The sequence below is a fragment of the Mesocricetus auratus genome, unplaced genomic scaffold (assembly GCF_017639785.1).
Source record: "Mesocricetus auratus isolate SY011 unplaced genomic scaffold, BCM_Maur_2.0 Super-Scaffold_100004, whole genome shotgun sequence".
Taxonomy (NCBI): Eukaryota; Metazoa; Chordata; class Mammalia; order Rodentia; family Cricetidae; genus Mesocricetus; species Mesocricetus auratus.
The window spans coordinates 87,281,083-87,290,561 of NW_024429189.1; the positions used below are offsets into that span (position 1 = coordinate 87,281,083).

At 46.1% G+C, this 9,479-nt stretch overlaps 1 protein-coding gene and 1 long non-coding RNA gene across 10 annotated transcripts in view; one reads left to right on the forward strand and one right to left on the reverse strand.

Moving 5' to 3' along the window:
* Stard9 (StAR related lipid transfer domain containing 9) overlaps positions 1 to 9,479 on the forward strand; it is a 77,521-nt gene that overhangs the window by 46,306 nt on the left and 21,736 nt on the right. For 7 of the 9 annotated variants that reach the window (XM_040746120.1, XM_040746114.1, XM_040746116.1 and 4 more), the window contains 6 exons: positions 2,489 to 2,540; positions 2,861 to 2,998; positions 3,710 to 3,795; positions 3,885 to 3,988; positions 7,947 to 8,134; positions 8,597 to 9,071. In XM_040746120.1, the coding sequence (XP_040602054.1) occupies positions 2,489 to 2,540; positions 2,861 to 2,998; positions 3,710 to 3,795; positions 3,885 to 3,988; positions 7,947 to 8,134; positions 8,597 to 9,071 (1,043 nt within the window). Of the gene's footprint in view, positions 1 to 2,006; positions 2,099 to 2,488; positions 2,541 to 2,860; positions 2,999 to 3,709; positions 3,796 to 3,884; positions 3,989 to 7,946; positions 8,135 to 8,596; positions 9,072 to 9,479 lie in introns of all 9 variants that reach the window. The other 2 variants (XM_040746122.1, XM_040746119.1) reach the window with 2 other exon arrangements.
* LOC121140490 lies at positions 4,737 to 8,598 on the reverse strand. Its single transcript, XR_005877348.1, has 2 exons — positions 8,167 to 8,598; positions 4,737 to 6,688 (listed from the first exon to the last, which is right to left on the reverse strand). It is a non-coding gene; the product is annotated as an uncharacterized LOC121140490 (long non-coding RNA).

A 9,479-nucleotide genomic window follows, 5' to 3' on the forward strand; every position in this document is an offset into this window, starting at 1 on the left:
GTGGTTTACAGTTAGTGGTCCAACTAGTCCAACAGTGGTGGTCTCCCAACAGGAAAGCCAAGAATCCAGTAGTTACTCAGTCCACAAAGACTCATCTGGTCTTAAGACTATGTTAGAATCCAGAAGAAGTAGGTTGTAATACCAGTGAAGGAATGCCTTAGTAGCAGAGTAAATGAACTTGCCAACAGGAGTGAGGACAAACAAGCAAAAAGGCAGAGAGCTTCTTTCCATGTCCCTTCATCTGGGCTGACACCAGAAGGTGTGGCCTACATTTAGAGTGTGTCTTAGTTACTGTTTTATTGCTCTGAAGAGACACTATGACCAAGTCAACTTATAAAAAGAAAGCATTTAATTGAGGACTTCCTTTCAGTTTCAGAGGGCGAGTCCAGGACCCTCCTGGCAGGGAGCATGGTGGCAGGCAGGGAGGCATGGCATGGCACTGGGGCAGTAGCCCAAAGAACTCACATCTTATCTAAAAGCTGAAAGGCTGAGAGAAAGACTGGGCCTGGTGTGGGCTGTTGAAACCTCAAAGCCCAGTGACATACCTTCTCTGACAAGGTTATACTTCTTAATTCCTCCCTAAGTTCCACTGACTGGCAACCAGCATTCAAATATGATAATGTGGGGACCATTCTCATTCAAACCACCACAGGCTGGGTCTTCTCACCTCAAAGGATTTCCTTGATTGGATCCTAAAACTGTGGCCAGCTGCTAGGGTTTTGGTTGTTTCCACATGTAGTCAAGTGGACAACCAAGATCAGCCATCACACTCCTCCCTTGACAGTGTTGGTAGAAGCTGGCAACCGTTGACTTGTATTCAAGGAGGAGAGGTAGAGGAGCATAAGGCAAGCCAGAGCATCATTGCTCCCAGGATTCACATGCTGTCTTGGGAAACCTACAAGGTCTCCCTGTTCTTGCTGCTGAAAGTGTGACCTAGTGGTAACTTCAGTCACTTTGAAAACCTTCCACTAGGGAGGTGTTATGGTGAGGCTGAATACAACATGGGCTGGGGATTCAGACACCTGAATTGTAGCCACAGCTTTCCTATTTAGCAAATGGGTTTTCTAGACAATTTACTCCCTATGAGCTTCAGATTTCTGGCCTATAAGAAGGCTATAAGAAGCGGCCCCGGCCGGGCAGTGGTGGCGCACGCCTTTAATCCCAGCACTCGGGAGGCAGAGGCAGGCGGATCTCTGTGAGTTCGAGGCTGGGCTGGACCTACTGCCTCCAAAACAATACAGAGAAACCCTGTCTCGAAAAACCAAAAAAAAAAAAAAAAAAAAAAAAGGCTATAAGAAGGATACAGTAAGTCAGGTGGTGGTGGTGGCGGCACACGCCTTTGATTGCAGCACACAGGAAGCAGAGGCAGGCAGATCTCTGTGAGCTAAAAGCCAGCCTGGTCTACAGAGTTGAGTTTCAGAACAGTCAGGACTACACACAGAGAATCCTGTCTCGGAAAACAAAACAACCTCCCCCCCCCAAAAAAAAAGAAAGAAAAAGAAACAGTAACACCAGAATTTGCAGCATTTGGGGTTGTTAAAGTATTAAATAAAGTCAAGCATCATTGTAAATGATGGGAGACTGAGGCAGGAAGTTGAGAGTTCAAGGCCAGTCCAGGCTACATAGTGGGCACACACCTTTAACCCTAGCACTTGGGAGGTAGAGGTAAATGAGTCTGAGGCTAGCCTGGTCTATAGAGTGTGTTCCAGGATAGGCTCCAAAGCTACACAGAGAAGCCCTGTCTGGGGTGGGGGGGCAGGCAAACAAAAAGAAGATGTCTACAAAATATTCAGTATAATACCTAGGACATAGCAAGTGGTTACTTAAGGAAGGTGAAGATAGGCTTTCAAGTTAGCATCTTTGTCATCATATCTCCACCTACTTAATAGAGTGTATGGTCTATAGATTTGTCATAATCTAAGACCCAAAGGCCCTAGTCCTCTACTAATTGAGTGGTTTGCTTATATTAACACTGGTTGCCTGTGCTCTCTCCTACTCTCTTCCAGTTCCTTTTGATTCTAGAGACACCTTGCCCCTATTTGTGCTTTACCCTTCATAGAATTTGGCATCTGTTATGCTTCCTCTGCAGAGCAAGAAGGTAACAATTCATGAATTTTTATAAAAAGTCTCCTAGTCTCCTGGATCGAACACAGGCCACACTAACTTTAGTTGCTTTGAGAATAAAGTATATGTCTTTTTACTAGAGAATTTCTGACCAACAGCTATATCTATTCCCTGACCAGAGTTTGTCAGCACTTGTTGGGCTGTGCATTACTATTAGTATTAGTTTGCCTCTATCCTCCTGGACTGCAGAGCAAGTAGATGGAAGGTCAGGACAGCCTAGACTGAAGTTGGGAAATGGTTCTAACAATGCAGAGATGAGCATGGGAAGACACTGATTATACACAAATATGGACTGTGCTTTGAGGACAGGGCTATGTTCTCTTTTAATTCTTATTGAAATGTCTCCTTTCTTTCCTCCCCATAGGAAGGGACAACAAAAATAGGAAGAATTGATTCAGACCAGGAACAGGACATCGGTAGGTAGTCTGACACATGGGCAGCTGTTTGTTCCTGAAAGGGTTACTAAAGGAAGCTGATGGTCTTGGAGATAAAAGGAGTCTCTGAAGTGTTAAGGGTCTGCTTTTCTTTCTGCTGCTAGCTTTCGGGTCTGGGAGTTGGAAGAAGGAGGCTTATACACAGGGAGACTTCCAGCTCTGGGTGGTTTCAGGCGGTGGATGTTCCTTTTTTGTTACAATGGGAAGTAGTCCAGCTGTTGAGTTGAATCTTGTAAAAACTGGGAGAGGCATTCTCCTGAATGATGTCCCCACTCAGGTTATCCCTTGTCCTACCTCTTTAGTCCTTCAGGGCCAGTGGATTGAGAGGGACCACTGCACGATCACTAGCACTTGTGGAGTGGTCATTCTCCGGCCTACCCAAGGGGCACGCTGTGCAGTCAATGGCCGAGAGGTCACTGCTTCCTGCCGTCTCACACAAGGTAGGACTGTCTATATCTGGCTAATTATGGATATCTTCAATCTCATGGGTCTCAGTAAAGCAAGCTTCAGTCATGTGTTACTCAACCTCTGCACCCAGAGACCTGAAGATTTCCTAATATGATCCTCCTCCTTCTAGGACCCAAGAGTAGAGAATGACTCATGGAAATTTGTACTTGTTTATCTGAGCCTCAATTTCTTCTTCATCTGTGATAATGGGAGCATAGGTCAGGATTGGATGAAGTCTGCTTTTTTCTTTCTTGGTAGTGTGCTATAACGACTTGACATCAATATGCCTCTAGTACTAAAATCCCATTGTCTGAAGCTGAACTCAGAGTCTGCCTCTTCATGAAGCTTCTCCAACTACCCTACCTGGAACTTGCTGTTTATTTGATTATAATTGTGAGATGTATAAAATACATATCAATTTAACAAAATTATCAACTTGTTGTAGGCATTAGTTTATCTCACAGTTATGTACTCTGTGCACAATCATGGACTAAACTCTTTTTTTTTTTTTTTTTTTTTTTGGTTTCTCGAGGCAGGGTTTCTCTGTATTGTTTTGGAGGCTTTCCTGGAACTCGCTTTGTAGACCAGGATGGCCTCGAACTCACAGAGATCTGCCTGCCTCTGCCTCCTGAGTGCTGGGATTAAAGGTGTGCGCCACCAACGCCCGGCTGTGGACTAAACTCTTGTTTGTCTGTGTGTTGAAGGAGCTGTCATAATACTGGGGAAAGCACAGAAATTCCGATTTAACCACCCAGCTGAGGCTGCTTTACTGAGGCACCACAGGCTTCAGGTCAGTAGGGCTTTGATTTCTGAGTGGCTGTTTGGGAAGCTTCCACACTGCTTTTGGGCTCACCCCCCCCCCCCCACGCCATATCTCAGGTTGGAGAGGCTCTTGGCAGCAGTGGCTCTTTGGAGTGGCTGAACTTGGATGGAGATGTCACTGCCTCAAGACTGGGTCTCTGTCCTGTGCTTTGGAAGGAGAGGTAAGAGTCTGTTGCTTGTACCAGTGGAGTCTCCTGGGTTTGCTTCTTAGTCCAGAACAGAATGGAACTGGGTGGAACTGGGAAATATTTGTATAATAACTACAGTCAGAACAAGTCTGCTCCAGATTGACTTGGGCAGGTGTGATGACTTGAAAATAAAATGTTCCCTCCAGGCTCCATCTTGTGGCATGACTTTTGAGGGTCCAGAGCCTTTAGGAGGTAGGGTGGAAATGGAGGAAGTAGGTTACTGGAGGTGTATACTTGGGTGTGCATTGTTCTCCACATCCTCCTCCAGCCCCCTCTCCACTTCCCATTAGCCATGAGGCAAGCCGCTGCTTTACACCACCACATATGCTCCCTAGCATGCTCATGCCCAAGCTGTGGAGGTGGTCTCCCATAGACTGGGACCTCTGAACTGGGGGCTAGGATGAACCCTTTCTCAAGCCATTTCTCTCAAGTGTTTGCTCCGGCTACGAAAAACTGTGAGTAATCTGAAAATGCTGAGCTGGCTGCTGAGTTTGTAGCTGGCAGGGAGGTAGCCATGACCCTCATTTGCTTCCTGCTTGGTTTTCATTCTTTTCTCTGAAAGATATGTATCTCCCCTGTCAACAAGATTTAACCCGGAGGTGTTAGCATACATCTCTGGTACTGCTTCTAAATCTCACTTCCCCAGGGTTCCCTTTAAATCCTGGTGCATGAGCTCATAATATGTATCTGTTAGCTTCCAGAATATATGGCTTCCTCTGGATTCTAAAGAATGAATTCCTTCTTTATTCTCTCATAACCAACAATGCAGAGCTATGCATATAAGGGAACAGGACTTATGAGTACAATAAGAAAACATCTTGAGATTCCGCCCTCGCTCCTGCTTCACCTGCTTTGTGATAAATGAAGTCTTGAGTTAGTTTTATATGCAGTTGACAGCAGCTGGTTTTCTACTTCATCATTATTCTTTCCATATAGAATCTCCTTCTCAGCCTGGATACCTGGTGGGTTTGTCCTGGAAGCTCTTTTGTTCCTTTTAGCCAGACTGACCAGTACCATCATGTCTAACTGTAGGAAAGTTTAACAGGGGACTTGGTACCAGTGAGATCACTAGCAAGACCACCAAGCACCTCCAACACAGGATTCACAGCAGGTTCTTGTGGTTCTTGGCCTCTTTGGAGGAACATTAGATGGAAGAGGAACATAGACTTGGTCTGACACTGATAATGGGAGCTGTTGGATGAGCAGCGATGCACCCTCACAGAGCTGCTCACAGGTTGAACTTTGCTACAACAGAGGTTTAAGGGAGTGTGGTCCTGTGTGGTGAAGGGCAAGTTGGAAAAGCTGACACAAGGTACCAAGGCCAAGAAGAATTTGGGACTAAGCCTGAAGTTCTTGTTTTCTCAGAGAGGGTTTTCTTGTTTGTGGGGAAGCTTTGAAGGAGACTTTGTTTCGGGTAAGGTTTCTCTAGTAAGACAGATGGAAGGCCTGGTTTTTCTTAGAGTGCAGAGTTTAGAGGGAACAACACTGCAACTTAAAGAGCTATGGATATAGAAAAGGTGCATTGGAATTTGGTAAACAGATTCATATCTGACCCTACCACATAAAAGCTGAGTGATCTCAGGCAAGTCACTTACTCTCAGCCTGTTTCCTTACCTCTAGAGTGTGTGGCTATCCACTTCCCAGGGATCCTGTGATAAGGACTAAAGGAGTTGAATGGGCCCATGTCCCCAATGACTGTGAGGCTCTAGGTACGAGCTGCCCAGGAAAGCTGCTTTCCTTTCTTCCTTGTCCTCTTGTCTCAGGCAGCTCACCATCCTCCCCAGAGTGCTCCTCAGCTCCATGGGAGCTGGCATGGCTTTGCTCTTTTATCTGGAGGACAGTGAAGGACTTCAGAATCCAGCCCTCTCCCATGGACCGCCCCTACCATTCAGCACCAGGTTGAGGGGCCTGCAGCCTGTGCCGGGCCTATCCATCTACTGTAGCCAGCATTTGGTGCCAGCCCTTGGACAGGTGGTATGGTGCTCAAGCTAATGACTGAACGAAGAGGCCAGGGAGTGGAACTGACAGAGGAAATTGCATGACCCAGTCTGGATTTGTGGGCAGTCTTTCCTTCTACTGTTACTTGGACTTGGCTCCAGGGCTGCCTCGTCCTGGCTGCTGCCTATCATTTATCACTGGGGGAGCATTTCAGAGGGCCAGAGCTTTTTCTAAGCTGGAGGAAATTGGCCATTTTCTCCTTGTAGTAGTGATCTGGACCAAGGAGGAATTTTATCTTCAAAGACTGTTGCCTGTGTTCTTTGTGTTTCTCATTTGGGGTTGGGGATTGGGGGCTTATCTTTAAATGTCTAGAACACAGAAGCTCTCACTGCTGCTACAGTAGCAACTAGCCACCACTAAATTCTGCTGCAGACTCTGTGAGGTCCCTGGATTTGTAGAGGTCAATCACCAGAGAGAGTAGAGGGTACAGCAGAGTCCTGGCAAGGTGACCAGTCAGTATACCAGGAATGCTGGAATTACCTAAGATGAAAGGCAGCCATTGTTAGATGTTGGTCCTTAGCTACCAGGGAACTTGAAAAATGTACTGCAGGGCATCCTTCTGGTTGAGGCTGTGTGGCAGCTTGGGTAAGCACCCTGTCATCCTGTACAGTTTTCCTTGCAGCCCCATGCAGAACTGCTGCAGCTGTTGCCTCCTTAGAAGGGATGAGAACTCTCCTGTGAAAAAACAAGTTGTAACCTGAGCACTGGGGAAACACTCGGGGAAAGAAACTGAGTAACCCAGGGGGTTCAGATCACTTGGGTCCCCACTCTGCCACTTGAATTAGGTGTTCTATATGTTTTAGCTGGGCTTATCTAAGCCTCACTTGATGGGTTTATGTTTATAATTCAGCCATTACTGTGGCTCAAGTTTGAAATAGTAATACAAGCATGACATGTAAATATACGTACAAAATATTTTGGGTTAACATTGTTTTCTTCCCAGTATTTCTGAAGTTTTTCTGTATTTCCTGGGGGAATTTTAGTAGAAACCCTTAATTCTTTCATTTTTAAAGGATAGAGCTCTTCTGTATGTGTTCACATGTTTGGGGTATGTGTGTGTATGTAGGCCTAAAGTTGACATCAGTGTCTCTCAATGACTCCACTCTATTTATTGAGGCAGGGTCCCTCACTGACCCCAGAACTTCTAATTCTAGACTAGTCAACTTGTCCTGGGGATCCTCTGCTGGGATTCCTGGTAGCTATCATGCTTGCTTGGCTTTTATGTGTATTCTGGGGGATCCAACTCCTGGTCCTCATATTCACATGGCAAATGCTTTATCCACTGAGCCATCTTCCCAGCCTAGGTAGAGCTGCTTGATTTAGCTAAAGCATATTTTTTTTGTCTTTCATTGTACTTATTTTTGAGACAGGAAAACTAACCTCAAACTCATAAACTTCCTGCCTCTGCCATCAGAACATTAGGGTTAAAGGCATGTCCTACCACACCCAGCTTTCTGTACCTTTAACATTTGTTTTACTCTTCTGATTTCCTTATGAGCCAGGTGTGGTGGCATTTGCCTTTAATTCCAGAACCCAGGAGGCAGAAGCAGGTGGAGCTCTGTTAGTTCAAGGCCAGCCTGTTCCGTGTAGTGAGTTCCCAGACAGCCAGGGCTACATAGAGATATCCTGTCTCAAAAACAAAATAAACAAAAAAATTAACAAAAAAATTGTTTTACTCTCATGATTTCCTTATGAAAGTGAATTTGGGTTTCTGGTAAACTCACAATTCTAAGAATATGGTAGTTAAATGACTATTCTCTGTTCCTGTACTATGACTTCATGAGTTGCCTGTGACAACACACCTATTTGGTTCAAGTTGCCAGATGTCTTAAGTCCTTTCTACCCTGTTGAATTCACAAGTACTCTCAGAGGCACTTAAGTCTCCCACCCCTTTGTCCTGAGTTTGGTTTGCTAGGGTGGACTTTTGTCACAGGAAAGTGCTACAAGAGGAGAGTGAAAAGAACCAGCAGACATCAAGAAATGGCAAGATATCCCACAGAGCCCAGACTGAGCAACAGCAGTGCTATGTGGAGGATCTGAGACAGCAAGACATAGGTCAGAGTAGAGTTCAGAAGGAACCAGAATGGGACAAGACACATAACAGCCAGAAGATAAAAGACAGTAGGTGTCTTTGTCTAAGGTGTCTGCTTTACCTGCCTTCTTCAGTTCTAAGCTGCCAACCTTCTGTATTCTGTTCTTTGTTGTCTTTATGATATGATGGAATCCTTTGTACTGGGAGTTCTCTCCCTTCTTTTAGAGACCAGAAGCTCATACATGGGGGCTGGAAATAAGCAAGTGGACTTCTCCATGGCCCCTCAGAATGATGCACCTTCTGCTGGCTCCCTCCAGCGATGCGCTTGTCCGTGCATTTCTGCCTGCCCCACTTGTCCACTGTTATATTGAGGCCTACACATCTTCCTTTCTTTCCCCTTCAGTAAGAAAGCCCTGTAGTTCTCACTTGCCACGTCACTCTATCCAACCCTTCTTACTCCTCACAGCTCTGGCCATAGCTGGAGATGTCTGAGTCCAGGCAGCCATAGGCAGAAAGTGTTGACCTTCTCTCTGGGTGTTTTTGGTTCCCAGACCAGCAGTGGCGTCTCAGAGGAGAGACCTGGCTAGCCACCTTACAGGAGATACAGCAAGAAGACAACAGTGGAGAAGAGAAAGAACTTGAGGCCTTAGTGGCACCTGATGTTTGTCTTCCAACAGTTCCTCAGATTCTACCATCCACACTGGTTCAAAGCCAGAAGAGGGTGGTACAGCTACAGTGCTTGGGGAGACGCACTTCTTGGGCTACAGTGTGGAACATCAGGCAGAAAAAGGTTTCATTCCAGCTGGAGAGAATTATTAAGAAGCGGAGGCTACTAGAGACCCAAAGGAGACTGGAACAGCTCAGGGCATTCTACTGGCTCCAGGATGATGGTGCCTCCAAGGCTCCAAGTTGTGTCTGCAGCTCTAACACCTCAGGACCAGGTTCTCAGAGTAGAAGCAAATGGACAACTTGCAGCTCTCTGAGCCTCCAAAGGCTCTGCAGCCAACGCTTGTCCCAGCCTCACAGGTACCAGTGACGTGCACCAGGAGCAGTGGCTGGAGTTAACTGGGCAGTGTTCTTTACTCCCCAGGGCTTCTTCAGCTGTGAGGTGGAGAGGCAGGTTTCTTCCTCCGGTCCTTCAGGCTTCTCTCCTTTGTCTGCATATCTTTATACAATCAGGCTGTTCTTGTTCTTGCAGAACTGTTCTTGCTCCCAGATCATTTCTTCTTTTGAAGGAACTTGCCTTATTTGCATGTGTGTTTTAGACCTAGACTGTCTAGATGCAGCTTCCTCTATGTCCTACTCCACAGGCTTCCTTGATTCTACAGACTGCCTCTTCCCTGAACTCCCTCATGACTCCCGGGTTCATGTTTGGATCTGCCTCAGCTCCTCTCTCCCTTTCTGCTGTCACAGGATGGGAAGCATATTATTATC